Raw genomic sequence first — 26,564 nt, forward strand, 5'->3', positions numbered from 1 at the left:
GTATTTTTACTTAAGTATTTTACACCACTGCCGAAGACTGAACACACTCGCATCATTAGCGAAGAGAAAGAACAATGGTGTAATCATTAGTCCAAACAGTTTGCAACTAAATAGAGTTTCAATTGCACAGATTCAGGTAGTTCATTCCCAGTTTCATTCCGTTTGCTTCAATTCCAAAAGTTTTGCATACACTACCGTTCAAAAGTTTGGGGTCACTTAGAAATGTCCTTGTTTTTGAAAGAAAAGACCAGCATCCCGGAGTCGCCTCTTCACTTTTGACGTTGAGACTGGTGTTTTGCGGGTATTATTTAATGAAGCTGCCAGTTGAGGACTTGTGAGTCGTCTGTTTCCCAAACTAGACACTCTAATGTACTGGTCTTCTTGCTCAGTTGTGCACCGGGGCCTCCCACACCTCTTTCTATTCTGGTTAGGGCCAGTTTGCTCTGTTCTATGAAGGGAGTAGTACACAGCATTGTACGAGATCTTCAGTTCCTTGGCAATTTCTCGCATGGAATAGCCTTCATTTCTCAGAACTAGAATAGACTGACGAGTTTCAGAAGAAAGTTTCTGCCCATTTTGAGCCTGTAATCGAACCCACAAATGCTGATGCTCTAGATACTCAACTAGTCTAAAGAAGGCCAGTTTTATTGCAACAGTTTTCAGCTGTCCTAACATAATTGCAAAACGGTTTTCTAATGATCAATTAGCCTTTTAAAATGATAAACTTGGATTAGCTAACACAACGTGCCATTGGAACACAGGAGTGATGGTTGCTGATAATGGCCTCTGTACGTCTATGTAGATATTCCATACAAAATCAGCCGTTTCCAGCTACAATAGTCATTTACAATATTAACAATGTCTACACTGTATTTCTGGTCAATCTGATGTTATTTTAATGGACAAAAAACAAGGACATTTCTAAGTGACTCCAAACTTTTGAACGGTAGTGTAAGTCTTGGTAGGAGTCCGGTAAGGTGCTTATAAGGTTTTATGAATCTAGTAAAGGGTATGTGCGGCTCACCCTGTAACAATACAGGACGTGTGAGTGAGTGAGGCTGAAAGGCAGCCATTGACGGTTGTATGGGTCATCAGGATGGATTAAGTTTTAGCATGCTCCCGATCTTATTAAGACTGGGGATATGAGGACGTGTGTGTGTCATGTATCCCTTTAACACCTACCCTCCACACACACACACACACACACACACACACACACACACACACACACACACACACACACACACACACACACACATACACACACACACACACAAATAAAATATTAATGCAACATGTAGAGTGTTGGTCCCATGTTTCATGAGCTGAAATAAAGTATCCCAGAAAATTTCCATAGGCACAAATAAAGTCAGCAAAAAAAGAAACATCCCTTTTTCAGGACCCTGTTTTTCAAAGATACAGTGCCTTGCGAAAGTATTCGGCCCCCTTGAACTTTGCGACCTTTTGCCACATTTCAGGCTTCAAACATAAAGATATAAAACTGTCTTTTTTTGTGAAGAATCAACAACAAGTGGGACACAATCATGAAGTGGAACGACATTTATTGGATATTTCAAACTTTTTTAACAAATCAAAAACTGAAAAATTGGGCGTGCAAAATTATTCAGACCCCTTAAGTTAATACTTTGTAGCGCCACCTTTTGCTGCGATTACAGCTGTAAGTCGCTTGGGGTATGTCTCTATCAGTTTTGCACATCGAGAGACTGACATTTTTTCCCATTCCTCCTTGCAAAACAGCTCGAGCTCAGTGAGGTTGGATGGAGAGCATTTGTGAACAGCAGTTTTCAGTTCTTTCCACAGATTCTCGATTGGATTCAGGTCTGGACTTTGACTTGGCCATTCTAACACCTGGATATGTTTATTTTTGAACCATTCCATTGTAGATTTTGCTTTATGTTTTGGATCATTGTCTTATTGGAAGACAAATCTCCATCCCAGTCTCAGGTCTTTTGCAGACTCCATCAGGTTTTCTTCCAGAATGGTCCTGTATTTGGCTCCATCCATCTTCCCATCAATTTTAACCATCTTCCCTGTCCCTGCTGAAGAAAAGCAGGCCCAAACCATGATGCTGCCACCACCATGTTTGACAGTGGGGATGGTGTGTTCAGGGTGATGAGCTGTGTTGCTTTTACGCCAAACATAACGTCTTGCATTGTTGCCAAAAAGTTCAATTTTGGTTTCATCTGACCAGAGCACCTTCTTCCACATGTTTGGTGTGTCTCCCAGGTGGCTTGTGGCAAACTTTAAACGACACTTTTTATGGATATCTTTAAGAAATGGCTTTCTTCTTGCCACTCTTCCATAAAGGCCAGATTTGTGCAATATACGACTGATTGTTGTCCTATGGACAGAGTCTCCCACCTCAGCTGTAGATCTCTGCAGTTCATCCAGAGTGATCATGGGCCTCTTGGCTGCATCTCTGATCAGTCTTCTCCTTGTATGAGCTGAAAGTTTAGAGGGACGGCCAGGTCTTGGTAGATTTGCAGTGGTCTGATACTCCTTCCATTTCAATATTATCGCTTGCACAGTGCTCCTTGGGATGTTTAAAGCTTGGGAAATCTTTTTGTATCCAAATCCGGCTTTAAACTTCTTCACAACAGTATCTCGGACCTGCCTGGTGTGTTCCTTGTTCTTCATGATGCTCTCTGCGCTTTTAACGGACCTCTGAGACTATCACAGTGCAGGTGCATTTATACGGAGACTTGATTACACACAGGTGGATTGTATTTATCATCATTAGTCATTTAGGTCAACATTGGATCATTCAGAGATCCTCACTGAACTTCTGGAGAGAGTTTGCTGCACTGAAAGTAAAGGGGCTGAATAATTTTGCACGCCCAATTTTTCAGTTTTTGATTTGTTAAAAAAGTTTGAAATATCCAATAAATGTCGTTCCACTTCATGATTGTGTCCCACTTGTTGTTGATTCTTCACAAAAAAATACAGTTTTATATCTTTATGTTTGAAGCCTGAAATGTGGCAAAAGGTCGCAAAGTTCAAGGGGGCCGAATACTTTCGCAAGGCACTGTAATTCGCAAAAATCGAAATAACTTTACAGATCTTCATTGTAAAGGGTTTAAACAGTTTCCCATGCTTGTTCAATTAACCATAAACAATTAATGAACATGCACCTGTGGAACAGACGTTAAGACACTAAAAGTTTACAGACGGTAGGCAATTAATGTCACAGTTATGAAAACTTAGGACACTAAAGAGGCCTTTCTACTGACTATGAAAAACACCAAAAGAAAGATGCCCAGGGTCCCTTTTCATCTACCTGAACGTGCCTTAGGCATGCTGCAAGGAGGCATGAAGATTACAAATGTGGCCAGGGCAATAAATTGCAATGTCCGTACTGTGAGAGGCCTAAGACAGCGCTACAGGGACACACGGCAGACAGCTGATCGTCCTCGCAGTGGCAGACCACATGTAACAACACCTGCACAGGATCGGAACATTCGAACATCCCACCTGCGGAATAGGTACAGAATGGCAACAACAACTGCTCGAGTTACACCAGGAATGCACAATCCCTCCATCAGTGCTCAGACTGTCCGCAATAGGCTGATTGGTTCTGCCCACCTCTTTACTTGTTCTGCCCACTATGCTTAATTTTGTTTGCATTGAAAAGGACACAGATGAACAGTCTTGGGATCAGGGCCATTGCTACACCGATGTCCGGACCTCTGCAATTTTTTTATAAAGAAAAAAATATATATACAGTATATTTATTTTGGGGAGGAACTCGGTTGAAACTTGGTTGCAGCAGTTTTTCTCTTGTTATATGTCACAGTCACTCAATAGCCCATGTCAGTTAAACAATTTTAGATTGGTAAATTAGTTTAGTTAGTCTAGCCAGCTATCTAAACTTGTAGTAATCATGACTGAATTACCGACAGTGCACGCAGGGCACGTGCCCAGGGGACTCCCAGGGGGCCCCCATTGATTTTCTTATTCAGTCTCACTTAAATATTATATTAACCTGGAATAAGTCATGTTTTTCTTTTTTTATTGCAGGAAATTAGCCAACACACAATGTCCACAACAAGGGACCAGCTAAATGACCCTTAGGAGGATCATGTTGTTTAATCTACATTATCATGTAGTAGGCCTATGGAACTTGGTGCATTAGCAGTGACTCAAATTTGATTGGTGGGCACGGGTGACTGTTCACTTCCTCTTTATGGTTGTGTGTTTGTTTGCCTCCAGATTCTGGGTCACTCACACAGCGCCATGATGGACTCAATTGACCTCTCTCTTTCTGGTCTTTTCCCACTGTCTCTCTCTCTCTCTCTCTCTCTCTCTCTCTCTCTCTCTCTCTGTCATTAAGTTCATCCTATCCTCTGCGATCCTCTGCCACATTTAGGGTTTATGCCTAACTCTCCAAATGTGTTTACAACGATGGGATTGGAGGATTTTCCATGTCAACAAACTCCAAAGGAACAGCTGTATTTTTAATTGTTTTTTAAATGCAATTTATTTATTTATTTAAATCATATGTGAGTGATTTAATGATGGTAAACAAGGATTAGAGTGAAGAAAAACAGTGTTCCTTAACCTTGCGACCAAGTTGGAGCCTGAAGGACAGTTCCCTGTGATATATGAGAGTCTCGGTCTGTCTCTGTCTCTTTTTGGTTGTGTCTCTGTCTCTCTCTGTTTAATTAGCACTGACTTAACTTGGAGGAAAGAGAGAGGGACGTATATAGGAGAGAGAGTGACAGGAGTAGAGAGCGGCAGGAGGAAGAAAGGAAGACAAGGACAGATAAAGACAGCGTTATTTGTGACTTAATTTTTTACTTATTTTGTATATAATGTTGCTGCTATGGTTTCTTATGATCAAAAATAACTTCTGGACATCAGAACAGCGATTACTCACCACGAACCGGCAGAGGCTTTTTTTCCCCTTTAACCAGTCCGACGAGCCCGACGTGAACCACACACTGCTTTCCCGGGAACGGGCCCAAATCCCCGTCATTTGTGCCAATTCCCCAAAGCCATAGACGCCTGAACATCTAATCAAATGGCACCCAGACTATTTTCATTGTCCCTCCCCCTCTTTTACGCCTCTGCTACTCTCTGTTATCATCTATGCATAGTCACTTTAATAACTCTACCTACATGTACATATTACCTCAATTAGCCCGACTAACCGGTGCCCCCGCACATTGACTCTGTACCGGTACCCCTGTATATAGTCTCCACATTGACTCTGTACCGATATCCCCTGTATATACAGTGCCTTGCGAAAGTATTCGGCCCCCTTGAACTTTGCGACCTTTTGCCACATTTCAGGCTTCAAACATAAAGATATAAAACTGTATTCTTTTGTGAAGAATCAACAACAAGTGGGACACAATCATGAAGTGGAATGACATTTATTGGATATTTCAAACTTTTTTAACAAATCAAAAACTGAAAAATTGGGCGTGCAAAATTATTCAGCCCCTTTACTTTCAGTGCAACAAACTCTAACTTTAACTACTTGTTACTTGTCTTTCTTATTCATGTATGCATCTTTTAAACTGTATTGTTGGTTAAGGGCTTGTAAGTAAGCATTTCCCTGTTAGGTCTACACCTGTTTTATTCAGCGCATATGACTAATAACATTTGATTTGATTAGAAGAGAGGAGGAAGAGGAGAGGCAGAGAAGTCAAGAGTGAGTGAGAGAGTGAGAGAGTGAGAGAGAGTCTGCCCTGCTCTGACAAGGTTAGTGGTTTAGACAGAACTTATAGCTGTCTCATAGGAAGTGTGGGGAGACATCCAGGCCACGGGCCAAGGAAGGAATCCCGAGGGGTCATTAGGGGTCGCAGGGTGTGGCCTAAATGTACCTCCCTTTTCCAACATGTCTTGTGCGTCGCACCAATAAATCGGGAGTTGGGAGAATATCAGACCCATCAATCTTTTTCAATTATTTCCCTCCCCTCTCCTCACCCCACTGTCTTCTATCCAGCAACATGTTAGACACTTCAGTCTTATCCATGTCAAGTTGTTCTTTTTCACAAATACATTTAGATTTGTTGGACACAAGAGACAGGCTGTAATTCTTTGTGATTTAATCCCAGCTAAATGAAGATAAAGAGGATACATTTCTCTTTGATTGGTCAACTCTGTTATGACCCGTTGCTGTATGGTTGCCACTTACCGGAATGTATTGCATTTTTTTAAATGATATTTGTGCTTAAAAATACGTGTGTGTGTGTGTGTGTGTGTGAGATGGATGTAGCCCTAAATGCTCTCTCCCTGTGGCCCCTAGAGAGGCTGGTGGGAAATGCATGGAGACACACACACACCATATGTCTGTGTGTTATTGCTCTATGAAAGCACAGTGGAGAGATGCTTATAGAAAGACGGTAGGAGTTCCTGCAGAATATTCTTTAATGTAGCTATGACGAATTGTGAATTGAGTATACCACAGTTATTTGGCATGTATATTAGTCATTGTTCCAGTGTGTTTTGTTTTTCTGTGCCTGAGAGACTATTGTTAAAAAGGTCATTTAGCCAATGTGACCAAATCAACTCACTGACTCTGGTATTTCAAGCATCAAATGATTCACCCAACTTAGCCATTGGATGCTTGAACATGTCCCCTTCTAGAGGCCAGATTAGAACGGCAACCCCTACACTTGTACAGTCCTAGCGAAGGGCTGCAGGTGAGAAACAAAGTCCACTGATAATGTAGGCCTAGAAGCTCAGTGGCGTACGTGAAAGAGTATGTTCATGGGTCCAAATCAAAAGTGAATGGCTGCGATTCCGACCATGAGGCCTTGAAAACATCTCTGAAAAGCTTGAGAAGCCAGATTTGATCCAGCAACCTGAGGATCTCTGTTTCTACACCCATGAGTGTTATCTTTGTCCAGAATGAAACTCGGTTGTAGACAGCAGAGGGGCCAAGCTGGTCCGAGAGCAGTGCGTTTGGGGTTGACAGGGTACTCTACAGTGATTGGCTGGAGTCCAAAACCAAGTGGAAAAGGTTCCCTACTTCGAGCAGGATTTGAACCAGCAACTTAAGTATCTCTGTTATTCAACCTACAGTCAAAGTGATGATATTGTGTGCAGTCAGCAATATTTTCTTCGAGCTGTGAGTGGAAAATAAGGGGCCAATCAAATCAAATCGTATTGTTCACATACACGTGTTTAGCAGATGTTATTGCGGGTGTAGCGAAATGCTTGTGCTTCTAGTTCCGACAGTGTAGCATTATCTAACCAGTAATATCTAACAATTTCACAGCATATACCCAATACACACAAATCTAGGGAAAGGAAAGATTGATACCTATTCAGTCCAACTGAATGTATTCAACTGAAATGTGTCTTCCACATTTAACCCAACCCCTCTGAATCAGAGAGGTGCGGGGGGCTGCAGGCTGCATTAAAGTGACATTTTTAAAGTGACTAGTGTTCCATTTATTGAAGTGGCCAATGATTTCAAGTCTGAGTATATAGGCAGCAGCCTCTCTTTGCTAGTGATGGTTATTTAACAGTCTGATGACCTTGAGATAGAAGCTGTTTTTCAGTCTCTCGGTCCCCGCTTTGATGTACCTGTACTGACCTCGCTTTCTGGATGATGACGGGGTGAACAGGCAGTGACTCGGGTGGTTGTTGTCTTTTTGACCTTCCTGTGACATCGAGTGCTGTAGGTGTCCTGGAGGGCAGGTAGTTTGCCCCCAGTGATGTGTTGTGCGGACCGCACCACCCTGTATGCCGAGGAACTTAAGACTTTCCACCTTCTCCTCTGCTGTCCCATCGATGTGGATAGGGGGGTGCTCCCTCTGCTGTTTCCTGAAGTCCACGATCATCCCCTTGTTTTGTTGATGTTGAGTGAGATGTTGTTTTCCAGGCACCACTCTCCCAGAGCCCTCACCTCCTCCCTGTAGGCTGGCTTGTCGTTGTTGGTAATCAAGCCTACTACTGTTGTGTCGTCTGCAAACTTGATGATTGAGTTGGAGGCGTGCTTGGCCACGCAGTCGTGGATGAACAGGGAGTACAGAAGGGGGCTGAGCATGCACCCTTGTGGGGCCCCAGTGTTGAGGATCAGCGAAGTGGAGGTGTCAGGAAGTCTAGGACCCAATTGCACAGGGTCAGTTCAGACCCAGGGCTTCCATCTTGATGATGAGCTTGGAGGGTACTATGGTGTTGAATGCTGAGCTGTAGTCAATGAACAGCATTCTTGCATAGGTATTCCTCTTGTCCAGATGGGAATTGCAGTGTGATGGCAATTGCATCGTCTGTGGGCCTATTATGGTGGTAAGCAAATTTAAGTGTGTCTAGGGTAACAGGTAGGGTAACAGGTAGAGGTGGTGGAGGTGATATGATCCTTGACTAGTCTCTCAAAGCACTTCATGATGACATAAGTGAGTGCTACGGGGTGATAGTCATTTAGTTCAGTTACCTTTGCATTCTTGGGTACAGGAACAATGGTGGCCATCTTGAACCATGTGGGCACAGCAGACTGGGATAGGGAGAGATTGAATATGTCCGTAAACACTCCAGCCAGCTGGTCTGTGCATGCTCTGAGGACGCGGCTAGGGAGGCCGTCTGGGCCAGCAGCCTTGCGAGGGTTAACTCTTAATGTCTTAAATGTCTTACTCACGTCGGCCACGGAGAAGGCGAGCACTATGTTATCCTCAAAGCAGGCAAAGAACATGTTTAGCTTGCCCGGAAGCAAGACGTCGGTGTCCTCGATGTGGCTGGTTTTCCGTTGTCGTCCATGATTGTCATTATACTGAAATTAGAATACTGCACTGTTGGGTATGACTTGCAAATTAAGCATTTCATTGTACTTGTGCATGTGACAAGTAAAACCTGAAATGTGAAACAATCAGTACTGGACAACAGGGCCGAACTGACCAGACAACATCCCTGTCCCTCCCAAAACTGAACCATGGGTTACAGTCTGTTCCATAGACTTCTTTCAGGATGAGGAACCATCTAACATCAAGTTGTAAAACACTGTACTTCCCCTTTAATGGTCGGGCTCTGGTGTGGTCTTGCTAGAATTTTCAGGCCCGTTCAAAACTTTACATATAATTCAAACAAATGAGACAATGGATCCAGGAAAAGGTGTCTCCTTCGAGCCAGATTTGAACCAGCAACTTAAAAACCTCTGCTTTTATACCTACAGACCTCTGCACTATCAACTGAGCTGTCGAAGGGGTGATTGTGAGGCAGTCAACAGAAAGAATCAATAGTGAACAATGATATGTGTGAACTGGGAACAATTGTCAGGAGACAATAAGGGGTCAACCCCCCCCCCCCCCATACATCACCCCTTCCCTGAATGTAGTGTGATTAGGTTGAAAGGAGGCTGTAGTTTAGATTTTCGTCCGGTACCCAACGGGTCTTCTCCCCCCAACAGGACTTAACATTCGTGGGCTATGGTCGGTTGAAATCTTGTATTTTCAGGCCCAATCAAAACTACACATTATCCAAAAAACTAATCATTGGATCCAGGAAAATATATCCTCCTTGTCCTCTTCAGGCTCAGGGGTAGTTCTGACAGACTCAGGCCTTTTCTCATTTGGGCGAAATTCCATCCTCCACATTCTCTCCTCCGTGACTCGAGGAGATGTCAATTCGTTAGTGGGCGAACAGAAGAGTGTCCTCCCCCTCTCAATATCCACCTTTCATCAATGATAGTCAGTCGTGTGTAGCCTAGTCCTTCACAGAAGAGTTTTGAAGTCTGCCACACCCCCTTTGAATCAACTTTTGTTTTGTCAGAGGAGGAAAGCATGCACAGGTAAAAAATAAACAATATGCTAATTATCTTTTTATCTATAAAATGTCTTGCACAACTAACTTAAATTGTTTTTATCACCCTTTTTTAGGATCCACCCTGTCAAAATAACTTGTCTTATGACACATGAGTGGAGAAGGAGTCTCATTTCATACAATGCGCATTTTTGTCCACGTTCGCTCTCCTCGCCGCCTCTCCTCGATTACCTTTGACCTTTTTCAAAAGGAGCCGAGCGAGGACGGAGGAGAGAGTATACAGGAATTTAGCATATCCCACTGACAAAAGGCCTATGTTCCTGTGTGTCCAATTCCGAAATGACTGGCTCCTCCGAGTAAGATTCAAACCAGCAACCTAAGGAGCTCTGCTATTTCACCTTCAGTCCTACACTCTAACTGAGCTATCGAGGATGTATTTATTTGTAGTAACTGTGTGCTTAGAGTCATCAGGTTTGCATGTCCTCTATTTTAGCGCTTTGTGAGCTGAGTAGCTTCTTTGTCCAGAATTCAGAGGGCCTAACTGGTCAGAGAACAACCCCCACTCCCCACCTAAGTGCTATTAGTGTTGAGAGGGGGCTGCATATGATCCACATGATTCTGGATGCAGAAAAATATATCCTCTTTGAGGCTCAGAGGTGCCGCTGAAAGATGTTCCTCTTGACCAAAATGTCTGGCTGTGATACCTGTCGTGAGGACAAACTTTTCTGGTTTTGAACCAGTGACCTAAAGGCCTCTGTTACTACACCTATAGTCATCCGCTCTACTGACTGAGCTATGAAAAAGGTGTTAGTTAAAGACTGTCCAGAATTGAAACCATCAGTGGACAATAAGGGGCCAAACATGCTGGACAACCCCCATCCACCTTACCACCCCTACCCAGAATGCAATGCGACAGGGGGCCTGAGAAAGTTCCCCTGGTGTTTCCTGGCTGATCCCTAGATAAACAACCCTAGAAGACAGCCTGGGACCAACACTGCTATCTGTAAGACAATACTTCCCTAGAGCCTGGATGGGCTGGGGTGGGTCGGACACCCTCTGGCTCATTCCCTCGCCCTCTGCTCCTTTCCTCTCCACTCTCTGGCCTTGGGGTAGACCAGGGATATACACAGAGACATATGAGATGGGGACGATACATAGACACATGTGTAGGGGATTAGAGACATAGATACGTTCACGCAAACAGTCACACACATGCAGCAAAGATGCATACACACATGCAGGCAGGCTTACAAATGCTAACGCACACGTACAGAAGCATATGCAAACACATCATTTAGAATAACACACACATATTCTTGCCTCAGGCAGGAGAAATCCAATTTCATCGGCCTTCTCTAATGTATAGAGAATGTTTGTCTTTGTTTTCCCAATTTGCCGAACAGCAAAGTGTATCAGACCATGGCATCCTATACCATCGTTCTCCAGGCAATCACTAGAGGAATGTCTGTAATGGAGTAGCTGAGATTTTAAAGATATAACAAACAGGTGGTCAAACACAGATGCACACGCACACACACACACACACACGCACGATTTCTTCCTAGCTATTTGTCTCAACTTACCCCACTGTCCCCTATTGCTGTTGGACTGGACCATTTAGCTCAATATTGTGTGTTTGTACGTGTGCGTGCATGTGGATGCGCTTGGGTGCGTATGTGTGTGTCTGAAACATCCAATTGTTTGTGTTCGTGTGTGTGTGTGTGTGTGTGTGTGTGGCCGTCGGGGAGATGCAGTCCTGTAATAGCTGTGGTTATTAAGAATGCTGCCCTACCCCTCCACACACCTTCCCAGTCTTACATGCAGGCCCACCCTACACACACACTGCCCCCACATCCAGCCCAACAGGAGTGTTGTCTGGGTAAGGTCCAACCGGTCCCTGTACTGTCTGGGTAAGGTCCAACCGGTCCCTGTACTGTCTGGGTGAGGCCCAACAGGAGTGTGTGTTGTCTGGGTAAGGCCCAACGGGAGTGTGTGTTGTCTGGGTAAGGCCCAACGGGAGTGTGTGTTGTCTGGGTAAGGCCCAACGGGAGTGTGTGTTGTCTGGGTAAGGCCCAACAGGAGTGTGTTGTCTGGGTAAGGCCCAACGGGAGTGTGTGTTGTCTGGGTAAGGCCCAGCAGGAGTGTGTGTTGTCTGGGTAAGGCCCAACGGGAGTGTGTGTTGTCTGGGTAAGGCCCAACGGGAGTGTGTGTTGTCTGGGTAAGGCCCAACGGGAGTGTGTGTTGTCTGGGTAAGGCCCAACGGGAGTGTGTGTTGTCTGGGTAAGGTCCAGCAGGGCCCTGTGTTGTCTGAATACAACCCAAACTGGTCTATAGGTAAAACAACCTAAACTGGTCTATAGGTAAAACAACCTAAACTGGTCTATAGGTAAAACAACCCAAACTGGTCTATAGGTAATACAACCCAAACTGGTCTATAGGTAATACAACCCAAACTGGTCTATAGGTAATACAACCTAAACTGGTCTATAGGTAAAACAACCCAAACTGGTCTATAGGTAATACAACCCAAACTGGTCTATAGGTAATACAACCCAAACTGGTCTATAGGTAATACAACCCAAACTGGTCTATAGGTAATACAACCCAAACTGGTCTATAGGTAATACAACCCAAACTGGTCTATAGGTAATACAACCCAAACTGGTCTATAGGTAATACAACCCAAACTGGTCTATAGGTAAAACAACCCAAACTGGTCTATAGGTAATACAACCCAAACTGGTCTATAGGGAAAACAACCTAAACTGGTCTATAGGTAATACAATAACACAACCATCTCCCCAGTGGCCCAAGTCTGCCTCCCTCTCCTGCTCCACAGCTGCTCCTGTGTGTGTGTGTGTGTGTGTGTGTGTGTGTGTGTGTGTGTGTGTGTGTGTGTGTGTGTGTGTGTGTGTGTGTGTGAGAGAGAGAGAAAAAAAGAGATGAGAGAAATACAGTATATCACAAAAGTGAGTACACCCCTCACATTTTTGTAAATATTTGAGTATATCTTTTCATGTGACAACACTGAAGAAATGACACTTTGCTACAATGTAAAGTAGTGAGTGTACAGCTTGTATAACAGTTTAAATTTGCTGTCCCCTCAAAATAACTCAACACACAGCCATTCATGTCTAAACCGCTGGCAACAAGAGTACACCCCTAAGTGAAAATGTCCAAATTGGGCCCAAATAGCCATTTTCCCTCCCCGGTGTCATGTGACTCGTTAGTGTTACAAGGTCTCAGGTGTGAATGGGGAGCAGGTGTGTTAAATTTGGTGTCATCGCTCTCACACTCCCTCATACTGACTGGTCACTGGAAGTTCAACATGGCACCTCATGGCAACTCTCTGAGGATCTGAAAAAAATAATTGTTGCTCTACATAAAGATGGCCCGGGCTATAAGAAGATTGCCAAGACCCTGAAACTGAGCTGCAGCACGGTGGCCAAGACCATGCAGTGGTTTAACTGGACAGGTTACACTCAGAACAGGCCTCGCCATGGTCGACCAAAGAAGTTGAGTGCATGTGCTCAGCGTCATATCCAGAAGTTGTCTTTGGGAAATAGACGTATGAGTGCTGCCAGCATTGCTGCAGAGGTTGAAGGGGTGGGGGGTCAGCCTGTCAGTGCTCAGACCATACGCCGTACACTGCATCAAATTGGTCTGCATGGCTGTCGTCCCAGAAGGAAGCCTCTTCTAAAGATGATGCACAAGAAAACCCGCAAACTGTTTGCTGAAGACAAGCAGACTAAGGACATGGATTACTGGAACCATGTCCTGTGGTCTGATGAGACCAAGATAAACTTATTTGGTTCAGATGGTGTCAAGCGTGTGTGGCGGCAACCAGGTGAGGAGTATAAAGACAAGTGTGTCTTGCCTACAGTCAAGCATGGTGGTGGGAGTGTCATGGTCTGGGCTGCATGAGTGCTGCTGGCACTGGGGAGCTACAGTTCATTGAGGGAACCATGAATGCCAACATGTACTGTGACATACTGAAACAGAGTATGATCCCCCTCCCTTCGGAGACTGGACCGCAGGGCAGTATTCCAACATGATAACGACCCCAAACACACCTCCAAGACGACCACTGCCTTGCTAAAGAAGCTGAGGGTAAAGGTGATGGACTGGCCAAGCATGTCTCCAGACCTAAACCCTATTGAGCATCTGTGGGGCATCCTCAAACGGAAGGTGGAGTGCAAGGTCTCTAACATCCACCAGCTCTGCGATGTCGTCATGGAGGAGTGGAAGAGGACTCCAGTGGCAACCTGTGAAGCTCTGGTGAACTCCATGCCCAAGAGGGTTAAGGCAGTGCTGGAAAATATTGACACCGTGGGCCCATTTTGGACATGTTCACTTAGGGGTGTGCTCACTTTTGTTGCCAGCGGTTTAGACATTAATGGCTGTGTGTTGAGTTATTTTGAGGGGACAGAAAATGTACACTGTTTTACAAGCTGTACACACTACTTTACATTGTAGCAAAGTGTCATTTCTTCAGTGTTGTCACATGCAAAGATATACTCAAATATTTACAAAAATGTGAGCGGTGTACTCACTTTTGTGATATACTGTATAGAAACGGAGGCTGAGAGAGAGAGAGATGCAGAGAAACAGAGATGGAGAGAGAGAAAGGGGACAGACAAAGAGAGAGAAGAGTTGCAGAGAGGTAGGCAGTGTGGCAGTACAGAGGCACGGTTCTCCCTATAGGCTAACCAACTATAGCATCTGTAGAATATCTAACTCAGCCTCTCAGTGACTCCACCTTCAGGACATGGACTGTTTCATTCAGCAGGTCTCTAGTAGAAGGTTGCAGGGCCCAGGGTGCTGAGTCGGGAATAGCCCTTCTGTTATGAGGAAACCTCCATTTAAAATGCCTTTATAAGGCACGTGATGACTGATCCTCCTAACACACACACACACACACACACACACATCCTTCTAGCCCCAGAGGCTTACCATATTTATAGGCCGCCCCATTGGCACATGACGACCTGCGGTTTTGTAATTGTCACGCATTTTTCTACTGCTCTGGTGGTTACTCACCCCTCCATCACCCTTTCTCAACCCCTGAATATATACTCCTTTCACCTTTCTGTTTGGTATGGAAAAAAGTCCATGTTTATGTTTTGTGTATTCCATTGTTTAGTGTGCCCCTAGGCGCACAGTATTTGGGAGGTAGATAGGTGTGTGTGTGTGTGTGTGTGTTCACTAGCTCACCTAAACAGGTCCCCTTCTGTGGGAGTGAAGCTATGCTTAAATACTGCAGTGCTGTCTTTGATGTTCCCACATCTAATGCCTACTTCAAAAGAAAGGTCAAAGTAAACTCGAGACTTCATTAAACATATTATGCTCAAAGAGCAAATGTCTTTTTATGTGTCAAAGAGGCAAGGTATTCACATAAGCAAGCAGGGGTCAGGGGTCAGGCTTTGTCATAATGCTGTTGAAGTATGAGATCTAACTCATATTGGAGCTTACCGTATGAGAGGCAGCAGTGAGCACATTCAGTTCAGGTCTAAATAATGACATTGGGCTGTCATGACAATGATTGAATGAGCCTTTCGGACGAAGACACTACACAGCCAGTCAGTGATAATTAAGCTTCTTTCAGCTCACCGCTGGACTATCCAAAAGAGGAGCACTTAATAACACCAGGCTTTTCAGCCAATGAGACAGCATTGGGATGGGTTGCCTGACCTGTCTGTTTCCTCATAGGGGATACCAGGGCTTTAATGTCATTAATCACATGACACTCAAAAGACCGACACATGCACACATCAGTCTTGGCAATAGCTCTCTCATCCCGTCCTTCCCAAATATCCATTTCCCATTCTCTCCATGTGTCCCCATCTCTCTTTCTCCATCTTCTAAGTCTGTTTTTATTTAACCTTTATTTAACTAGGCAAGTCAGTTAAAAACAAATTCTTGTCAGCTCGGGGGTTTGAACTTGCAACCTTCCGGTTACTAGTCCAACTCTCTAACCACTAGGCTACCCTGCCACCTTCTAAGGCTGTCATCCTGTGTGTTGTAGACATCATGCCATGTGTCATTATCCTGTGTGTTGTAGACATCATGCCATGTGTCATTATCCTGTGTGTTGTCATACCATGTGTCATTATCCTGTGTGTTGTACATCATGCCATGTGTCATTATCCTGTGTGTTGTAGACATCATGCCATGTGTCATTATCCTGTGTGTTGTAGACATCATGCCATGTGTCATTATCCTGTGTGTTGTAGACATCATGCCATGTGTCATTATCATGTGTGTTGTAGACATCATGCCATGTGTCATTATCCTGTGTGTTGTAGACATCATGCCATGTGTCATTATCCTGTGTGTTGTAGACATCATGCCATGTGTCATTATCCTGTGTGTTGTAGACATCATACCATGTGTCATCATTCTGTGTGTTGTAGACATCATACCATGTGTCATTATCCTGTGTGTTGTAGACATCATGCCATGTGTCATTATCCTGTGTGTTGTAGACATCAGGCCATGTGTCATTATCCTGTGTGTTGTAGACATCATGCCATGTGTCATTATCCTGTGTGTTGTAGACATCATGCCATGTGTCATCATCCTGTGTGTTTCTCTCTCCCTGCAGGTAGATAAAGTGTGTGGTCTGTCTGGTAAGGAGCCCACCACCAGTGTCCACCCTGACCCTACCCCAGAGTTCACGACCCCCACGGTGACATCATCAACTGCCCCTCCCTCTATCATCCCCTCCATTCCCCCACAGGAACAGCTGATGGGAAACCTTGCCCACCTGAGGAGGTAAGGTTGGGACAAACAATATTTTTAGATAAGCAGAAACGTGAAATCAGAAGTCAGATGTCAAATTTTTCTGCTTAATTTATCTTACATTATCCTTAGGTTAGCCTTACATTATCCTTAGCCTTACATTAGCCTTAGCTGTGGTGAGCCTTGGGTGTTGGCGGAGCTTGCACTTTTGAGACTATTGTATTTGATCCATTCTGCTGTACACGCTCAATCAAGCACATCTAATGTATTTGAAAGGAAATAGATACGTATTTGATCCAGGCCTGGTGACAGCTGACCATCACATGACCATCACAAATAAACGTAAATGAACATATATTATGTGACAGGGATAATCATTGGTCAAAGGACACCCTATTCCCCAATATTGTACATAGTACAGTGTTAGTGTTCCTGTCTCACACACACACACACACACACACACACACACACACACACACACACGCACACACACACACACACATACACACACACACAGCTTTGTTTTTGTGAATTTCCAGCAGACTTTTTGGGAAGTAAAACCCACACACACACATACAGACATACAGTGTGTCACACACTCCTCTCACACAGCCTGGATGGGATGTTGTGTTTGGCCGTGTCCGATTCCCCCTCCACCTCGTCCTCTGAGGCACCCTGTGCCCACTGCCCACAGGAGCTGGCAGGGCAATGCCCACAGGAATGGGGGGGAGATTAATACGGACGGACCGCTTCCTGTTTACCCAGACTATCATAGCCCCAGCTCAGATCAGCTGCCCACTTCAGTTCTATCATCACATAGGCACACAGAGTCACACAGTCACATTTTAGGCATGCAGACATGTACACCAAGTCGAATACACACACCCGTGCTGCCCCTCCGACCTTGGAACATAGACCCAGATCCATGAATCACTGTGCTGGTGTCAGTTTAGCTGCCACTCCTGCCCTGGCGCTGCCACCTTGCTCTATGCCAACAGTACCACCCCTCTGCCAGCCTACCCAAAGTCCAGTGTGCAGCAGCCACATCACATACATGGCAGTTTACACTGGGGCAGAGGCACAAGGCCAGTAGACACTGAATATGATAGAGTAGAATAACAAGGGGAAATTACATTTGCATAATTCATTTTGTGTTTCCAGTCAAATGTAATACATGTGTTTATCCAATGGGATAGTTACTTCTGATGGGAATTCAATGAAATGTTTTTTATTGTTCCCAGACAGAAAAACACATGAGAAAAGAGTGATATACATATACAATTGTATTGTTTTCTCAGATGTGCATTTCTCACTTGTATGACTTCAATTGTTTTAACACTGTGTCATGGGTTGATTGTGTTGATGACAAACTGCTGTGTGTCCCACCTTGGGGTGTGTGTGAGGTGTGGGACGGGTGTGTGTGGGGGGGCTCACTCTGACCTATGAATATGCATGACTGACCCTTGACCCATCAACTGACTATTTCTTAGTGCTGAACGATTAACTGAAATATCTGTGATTTTGGGGGGTTTTAAACACCTAATTGACTGATGTCAGTTCAATTATGTGAATTCTATTTTTAATTTTTTTTCTTCTTCTGTGAGATCAATGCGCACGTTGCACAGTTTCTCTAGAGATAAATCAGATGAATCCCGAACCGTGCGATGTAGTAGGTAGTTGTAGTTTCCAACAGGGCAGAAAACGTGGTAATGAACTACAATGACCATAATCCTACTTGTCTGGTCTGTTTTTTTAATGCCTGCTATGTTAGATTAGTGTGGGGCAGACATGGAGGGAGAGAAGTGACAGAAGAATGTGCTATTGAGAGGGATAGAGCAGTTGCTTCATGAAGTATCTCTACCTGAGAATACATGACGATTGATAATTGGCATTCAGCAGTCATAAAAGTATGTCTTATTTACTTTGAAGAACTAGTAAAATAGTGACTTTATCAGACAGTATAGGTAGCAGCTCTGTAGAGATGAGATGATGACTTGGAATGAAATAATAAAGTCATCAAATAAACAAATGTAATATACACAACAACTGAAATATATATATTTTTGTTTTAATTAACTAGGCAAGTCAGTTAAGAACAAATTATTATCTTATTTACAATTATTATCTTATTTACAATGACGGCCTACCCCGGCCAAACCCGGACGAGGCTGGGACAATTGTGCACTGGCTTATGGGACTCCGAATCACGGCCGGTTGTGATACAGTCTGGAATCAAACCAGGGTCTGTAGTGACGCCTCTAGCACTGAGATGCAGTACCTTAGACTGCTGCGCCACTCGGGAGCAGCGGTCTAAGTAAAGTATTGTGAATAAGTGATGGTTAATAAGGGATAAGCAGTAATGGACAGTCACTACCATCATGGGACTTTTAGAAATGGTTTTATTCTGTGTTGTTACAGCAGTCAACCCACACAACGCATTTCATGTTTAAAAAAAATGATCGAACCAAAACCGAAGCACTAATTACTCAACACGAGTATTTCTTCCTCTCCCTCCCTCCCTCCTTGTTTTGTCCTCCTTTTGTTCCCCTTGTTTTCTCTCCCTGCATCCCTCCTGCTTGCGTCATTCTTCCATCCTCAGTTCATTCACCCTGAAACACTCCAGGAATGATAAACCTAGAAGTCTGAAAAAGATCTCTAGGTAAGCATGACGGACCCACCAGCAGAATGACAAGTACCTGTCTCTGTCTTCTCAGTCTCACATATTACCATCTGTCTGTCGATCTATCTATCTATGTCCGTCTGTCGTACTCTGAACTCTGTTTGTATCTGTGTGTCTGCCTCTGTTTCTAACTCTATCTCTCTGTTTTCTAAATCTAGATCTCTGTTTCTATCTCTCTGTTTCTAACTCTATCTCTGTGTCTAACTGTGTCTAAATCTATCTCTATCTCTCTGTTTTCTATCTCTCTGTTTCTAACTCTATCTCTGTTACGCTCGTTGAAATGATGGGACCAAGGTGCAGCGTGGTAGTCGTACATTTAGTCTTTATTAAAAATGAACACCTAAAAACAACAAAAGGAAAAGGACCGTAATGTTCGGTAGGCTACACAGAGCTGTACAAAAACAACATCCCACAAAACTAAGGTGGCAAAACAGGCTGCCTAAGTATGATTCCCAATCAGAGACAACGATAGACAGCTGTCCCTGATTGAGAACCATACCTGGCCAAAACATAGAAATAAAGAACATAGAGTTTCCCACCCGAGTCACACCCTGACCAACCAAACATAGAGAATAAAAAGATCTCTACAGTCAGGGCGTGACAATCTCTCTGTTTCTACCTCTCTGTGTCTAACTCTATTTCTCTGTTTGTATCTCTCTGTTTCTAACTCTATCTCTCTGTTTCTACCTCTCTGTGTCTAACTCTATTTCTCTGTTTGTATCTCTCTGTTTCTAACTCTATCTCTCTGTTTCTACCTCTCTGTGTCTAACTCTATTTCTCTGTTTGTATCGCTCTGTTTCTAACTCTATCTCTCTGTTTCTAATTCTATCGCTCTGTTTCTATCTCTGTCTTTTTTTAACTCTCTCTGTTTCTATCTATATCGCTCTGTTTCTATCTCGATCACTCTGTTTTCTAACTCTATCTCTCTGTTTCTATCTCTCTGTTTTCTGTTTCTATCTCTATTTCTCTGTTTCTAACTCTAACTCTGTCTCTCTGTTTTCTAACTCTCTGTTTTCTAACTCTCTGTTTCTATCTCTCTGTTTCTAACTCTATCTCTATGTTTTCTATCTCTGTGTCTATCTCTATCTCTCTGTTTTCTAACTCTATATCTCTGTTTCTATCTCTATCTCTCTGTTTTCTAACTCTATCTCTCTGTTTCTAACTCTATCTCTATGTTTTCTAACTCTGTTTTCTAACTCTCTGTTTTCTAACTCTCTGTTTTCTAACTCTGCCTCTGTTTCTATCTCTCTGTTTTCTAACTCTCTGTTTTCTAACTCTATCTCTGTTTCTATCTCTATCTCTCTGTGTCTATATCTCTGTTTTCTAACTCTGTATCTCTCTGTTTTCTATCTCTATCTCTGTTTCTATCTCTCTGTTTTCTAACTCTCTGTTTTCTAACTCTATCTCTCTGGTTCTATCAATTCAATTCAATTCAATTCAAGGGCTTTATTGGCATGGGAAACATGTGTTAACATTGCCAAAGCAAGTGAGGTAGATAATATATAAAGTGAATATATAAAGTGAAATAAACAATACAATATATCTATATCTCTGTTTCTATCTCTATCTCTCTGTTTTCTATCTCTCTGTTTTCTATCTCTCTCTGTTTCTATCTCTCTGTTTTCTAACTCTCTGTTTTCTATCTCTATCTCTGTTTCTATCTCTCTGTTTTCTAACTCTCTGTTTTCTAACTCTATATCTCTGTTTCTATCTCTCTGTTTCTAACTCTGTCTCTCTGTTTTCTAACTCTCTGTTTTCTAACTCTATATCTCTGTTTCTATCTCTATCTCTCTGTTTTCTAACTCTCTGTTTTCTAACTCTATATCTCTGTTTCTATCTCTATCTCTCTGTTTTCTAACTCTCTGTTTTCTAACTCTATATCTCTGTTTCTATCTCTATCTCTCTGTTTTCTAACTCTGTTTTTTAACTCTATATCTCTGTTTCTATCTCTATCTCTCTGTTTTCTAACTCTCTGTTTTCTAACTCTATATCTCTGTTTCTATCCCTATCTCTCTGTTTTCTAACTCTCTGTTTTCTAACTCTGTCTCTCTGTTTCTATCTCTCTGTTTCTAACTCTGTCTCTCTGTTTTCTAACTCTCTGTTTTCTAACTCTATATCTCTGTTTCTATCTCTATCTCTCTGTGTCTATATCTCTGTTTCTATCTCTCTGTTTCTATCTCTCTGTTTCTAACTCTATCTCTATGTTTTCTATCTCTGTTTCTGTCTCTAACTCTCTGTTTTCTAACTCTCTGTTTTCTAACTCTCTGTTTTCTAACTCTCTGTTTTCTATCTCTATATCTCTGTTTCTATCTATATCTCTGTGTTTAGCTCTGTTTTTTAAACTATATCTCTATGTTTTCTACCTCTCTGTTTCTATCTCTGTCTATCTCTATCTCTATGTGTTCTATCTCTCTCTGTTTCTAATTCTAACTCTCTGGTTTCTAACTCTATATCGCTTTCTATCTCTTTCTCTCTGTTTCTAACTCTATCTCTGTTTCTATTTCTATCTCTATCTCTGTTTCTATCTCTGTCTCTATGTTTTCTATCTCTGTCTCTGCTTTCTAACTCAATCTCTCTGTTTCTATCTCTATGTTCTATCAAATCAAATCAAATCAAATTTATTTATATAGCCCTTCATACATCAGCTGATATCTCAAAGTGCTGTACAGAAACCCAGCCTAAAACCCCAAACAGCAAGCAATGCAGGTGTAGAAGCACGGTGGCTAGAAAAAACTCCCTAGAAAGGCCAAAACCTAGGAAGAAACCTAGAGAGGAACCAGGCTATGTGGGGTGGCCAGTCCTCTTCTGGCTGTGCTGGGTGGAGATTATAACAGAACATGGCCAAGATGTTCAAATGTTCATAAATGACCAGCATGGTCAAATAATAATAATCAGAGGCAGAACAGTTGAAACTGGAGCAGCAGCACGGCCAGGTGGACTGGGGACAGCAAGGAGTCATCATGTCAGGTAGTCCTGAGGCATGGTTCTAGGGCTCAGGTCCTCCGAGAGAGAGAAAGAAAGAGAGAAAGAGAGAATTAGAGAGAGCATACTTAAATTCACACAGGACACCGGATAGGACAGGGGAAGTACTCCAGATATAACAGACTGACCCTAGCCCCCCGACACACACTACTGCAGCATAAATACTGGAGGCTGAGACAGGAGGGGTCAGGAGACACTGTCTCTATGTTTTCTATCTATCTCTATGTTTTCTATCTCTCTTTTTCTAACTCTTTCTCTAACGCTTTGTCGGTCTCTCTCTCCCTCTCTCTCTCTTTCTCTTTCACTCTCTCTCTCTCCTTCTTTCTCACTCTATGACAGCTGTTGTTATCATCAGAATTGGATCAGGCTATGATATCTCGCAACAAATGTGTGTGTGTTTCTGTGTTTGTGTGTGTGTGTGTCCGTCAGTCTGGCGAGTGTCATGTGATTAATCATATGATTTAAACCCTCGTAAGTCCCTCATAATTTGCCCACCCGCGGCCCACCCCTAACGGGGGGCTCTGATAATGTCATCATGACAGCCAAGACTGATGGGGTCCTATCTCAACATATGACCTCACATGACCCCTGTTATTGGAGTTGGGTGGCAGAACATGTGCCAGATCAGAATGATCCTAATGTTTGGCCAGGATGTCACTAAACACTACAGCATCTTTATTGTTATCAGTGATGTGTTTACATGTGTGTCTGCCTGGATATAATTCATATCGTTCCCTGTGGGTTATACACCTGTCATTTTATTAGTGAATGAGTAGCATGACTACATACCATTTGATCTGTTTAGTTTCTATATTTAGAACACAGTCAAAGTGTTTCACTGTTCTTATACCATCTCCAGCTGACAGACACACAGATGTACTGTTGGCAGTGTGGTTGTAGGTTAGCCTTAGCTGTTACACTATGGTGTGTTGAATATCAACACAGCTTCTATGTTTCTTTTACAGTTTATCTGTCTGGGGCCTACCTCTCACCCCTCTTTCCCTCCTCTCTCCCGTCTTTGTCTCCATCTCTCTCCATTCTGTCGCCCTCCGTCCTCCCTGTTCTCTCCATCCTCTCTTTCCATCTCTCCATCCCAGGGAGTTTCTGAGTTACGTCCAGCGCTACAAGTTGTTCTTCGCGGTGCTGCCGGAGATGCTGTGTGAAGGAGAGACGGTGGTGGAGGACTTCACCTGCTGGAGCGGAGACGACGTGGTGGAGAGGTAAGACTGGAGAAGAAGGCGAGAGGGATGGGGGGATGAGGTGAAAAATAGAGGGAGGGTATGATGCTGTGTGAGGAAGAGATGGTGGTGGAGGACTCTCCGCACTTGCTGGAGTCAACGTGGTGGAGGGGTAAGACCAGGTTGAGGGAGGGGAAGCGTTGGGGAATGAGGGAGAGAAGGGATGGGGGGATGAGGGAGAGTAGGGAGTGGAAGGGATGGGGGGATGAGGGAGTGGAAGGGATGAGGGGACGAGGGAGAGAAGGGAGTGGAAGGGATGAGGGGATGAGGGAGAGTGAAAGGGGTGCGTAACTGGTGGCAGGGAAGTCAGACGCAGGAGAGCAGAACTAGGTAATAGCCAGAGCAGTTTAATATCAAAACCAACATAGGTACAAAACTCGAAGCACACCAGTAAACATGTGCACAAGCACTTACAACAAACAATTCCACACAAAGACATGGGGGGGAACAGAGGGTTAAATACACAACAATTAATGAGGGAAATGAAAACCAGGTGTGTAGGAAAACAAGACAAAGCAAATGGAAAATGAAAAATGGATTGACGATGGCTAGAAGTCCGGTGACGCCGACTGCCGAACGCCGCCCGAACAAGGAGAGGAAGCGACTTCGGTGGAAATCATGATATAGAGAAGGGAGTGGAAGGGATGAGGGGATGAGGTAGAGAGAGGAAGTGAAAAAGGGATGACCACTTACAGTTTTGCTGGGTTGCTACTCCATGGCTTTAGAAGCTGATATTCTCTGTCCTACTTATCTACTAGGTCTACTAGAAGAGAGTGAGTATGTGTGTGTGTGTGTGTGTGTGTGTGTGTGTGTGTGTGTGTGTGTGTGTGTGTGTGTGTGTGTGTGTGTGTGTGTGTGTGTGAGAGAGAGTTTGTGTGTTTATGTGTGTGTGAGAGTGTGAGTTTGTGTGTGTGAGAGTGTGTGTGTGAGAGAGAGTGAGTGTGTGTGTGTGAGAGAGAGTGTGTGTGTGTGTGTGTGTGTGTGTGTGTGTGTGTGTGTGTGTGTGTGTGTGTGTGTGTGTGTGTGTGTGTGTGTGTGTGTGTGTGTGTGTGTGTGTGAGAGAGAGAGAGTGAGTGAGTGTGTGTGTGTGTGAGATTGTGTGTGTGTGTGTGTGTGAGATTGTGTGTTTATGTGTGTGTGAGAGTGTGAGTTTGTGTGTGAGTGTGTGTGTGAGAGAGAGTGGGTGAGTGTGTGTGTGAGAGAGAGTGTGTGTGTGTGTGTGAGAGAGAGAGTGTGTGTGTGTGTTGGTGTAATAAGCCTGTGTGTGGTTTTATGAAGCTGTTGTTAATAAGCGAGGCAATGCGGAAGTCATAAGAACCTTCGTTCCCCGTTGGATGAAGGATAGCACTGGCTTGTTTTTTTATGGTGCTGATTTGGGGCGTGGCTCTGGATCCTCCTCACTGTATGTGGCTGTGTGGGATCCACTCATCACCTAGTCATAATGTGTGTGTGTGTTTGTGTGCGTCTGTGTGTGTGTGCGCATGTGTGGGTCTGTGTGTGTGTTTATATGTGTGTGTGTGTTCAGGAAGCACAGAGTTTAGGCAGGTCACAGAGTAATTCTGATCTGTAACTTATTCCCTCTCTGGAAGGGCTTCATAAGCGCTTCTAGAATGCTCTCTTCCCTCAGCAATTATGACAACACTGGGGCCTGCGGTGGCCCCTGCCTGGCTCCAGTTACCATAGCTACCCCAAATCTTGGCAGGACATTGTTTAGTTTGACTGTTAGAGGAGTGAAGAAAGAAATAAAAGATGGAGAGAAATCTTCAATTCCCAACAGAGTAATTGTTAAAGTAATTGTTAAAGTAATTGTAAGTAATTGTTAAAGTAATTGTAAGTAATTGTTAAAGTAATTGTAAGTAATTGTTTGTCAGATATTCTGGCCATCGTTCATCACCCTGGATTATGCTTTATGTTACATTGAGGTTCACATACAGTGCCTTGCGAAAGTATTCGGCCCCCTTGAACTTTGCGACCTTTTGCCACATTTCAGGCTTCAAACATAAAGATATAAAACTGTATTTTTTTGTGAAGAATCAACAACAAGTGGGACACAATCATGAAGTGGAATGACATTTATTGTATATTTTAAACTTTTTTAACAAATCAAAAACTGAAAAATTGGGCGTGCAAAATTATTCAGCCCCCTTAAGTTAATACTTTGTAGCGCCACCTTTTGCTGCGATTACAGCTGTAAGTCGCTTGGGGTATGTCTCTATCAGTTTTGCACATCGAGAGACTGACATTTTTTCCCATTCCTCCTTGCAAAACAGCTCGAGCTCAGTGAGGTTGGATGGAAAGCATTTGTGAACAGCAGTTTTCAGTTCTTTCCACAGATTCTCGATTGGATTCAGGTCTGGACTTTGACTTGGCCATTCTAACACCTGGATATGTTTATTTTTGAACCATTCCATTGTAGATTTTGCTTTATGTTTTGGATCATTGTCTTGTTGGAAGACAAATTTCCGTCCCAGTCTCAGGTCTTTTGCAGACTCCATCAGGTTTTCTTCCAGAATGGTCCTGTATTTGGCTCCATCCATCTTCACATCAATTTTAACCATCTTCCCTGTCCCTGCTGAAGAAAAGCAGGCCCAAAGCATGATGCTGCCACCACCATGTTTGACAGTGGGTATGGTGTGTTCAGGGTGATGAGCTGTGTTGCTTTTATGCCAAACATAACGTTTTGCATTGTTGCCAAAAAGTTCCATTTTGGTTTCATCTGACCAGAGCACCTTCTTCCACATGTTTGGTGTGTCTCCCAGGTGGCTTGTGGCAAACTTTAAACAACACTTTTTATGGATATCTTTAAGAAATGGCTTTCTTCTTGCCACTCTTCCATAAAGGCCAGATTTGTGCAATACACGACTGATTGTTGTCCTATGGACAGAGTCTCCCACCTCAGCTGTAGATCTCTGCAGTTCATCCAGAGTGATCATGGGCCTCTTGGCTGCATCTCTGATCAGTCTTCTCCTTGTATGAGCTGAAAGTTTAGAGGGACGGCCAGGTCTTGGTAGATTTGCAGTGGTCTGATACTCCTTCCATTTCAATATTATCGCTTGCACAGTGCTCCTTGGGATGTTTAAAGCTTGGGAAATCTTTTTGTATCCAAATCCGGCTTTAAACTTCTTCACAGCAGTATCTCGGACCTGCCTGGTGTGTTCCTTGTTCTTCATGATGCTCTCTGCGCTTTTAACGGA

At 43.5% G+C, this 26,564-nt stretch overlaps 1 protein-coding gene across 3 annotated transcripts in view; it reads left to right on the forward strand.

Moving 5' to 3' along the window:
- LOC139377307 (glypican-5-like) overlaps positions 1-26,564 on the forward strand; it is a 220,497-nt gene that overhangs the window by 73,328 nt on the left and 120,605 nt on the right. For 2 of the 3 annotated variants that reach the window (XM_071120325.1, XM_071120327.1), the window contains exons 4-6: positions 16,334-16,503; positions 19,070-19,129; positions 23,230-23,352. In XM_071120325.1, the coding sequence (XP_070976426.1) occupies positions 16,334-16,503; positions 19,070-19,129; positions 23,230-23,352 (353 nt within the window). The remainder of the gene's footprint in view (positions 1-16,333; positions 16,504-19,069; positions 19,130-23,229; positions 23,353-26,564) is intronic. The other variant, XM_071120326.1, reaches the window with a different exon arrangement.

Source organism: Oncorhynchus clarkii, chromosome 20, assembly GCF_045791955.1.
Source record: "Oncorhynchus clarkii lewisi isolate Uvic-CL-2024 chromosome 20, UVic_Ocla_1.0, whole genome shotgun sequence".
Classification (NCBI taxonomy): domain Eukaryota; kingdom Metazoa; phylum Chordata; class Actinopteri; order Salmoniformes; family Salmonidae; genus Oncorhynchus; species Oncorhynchus clarkii.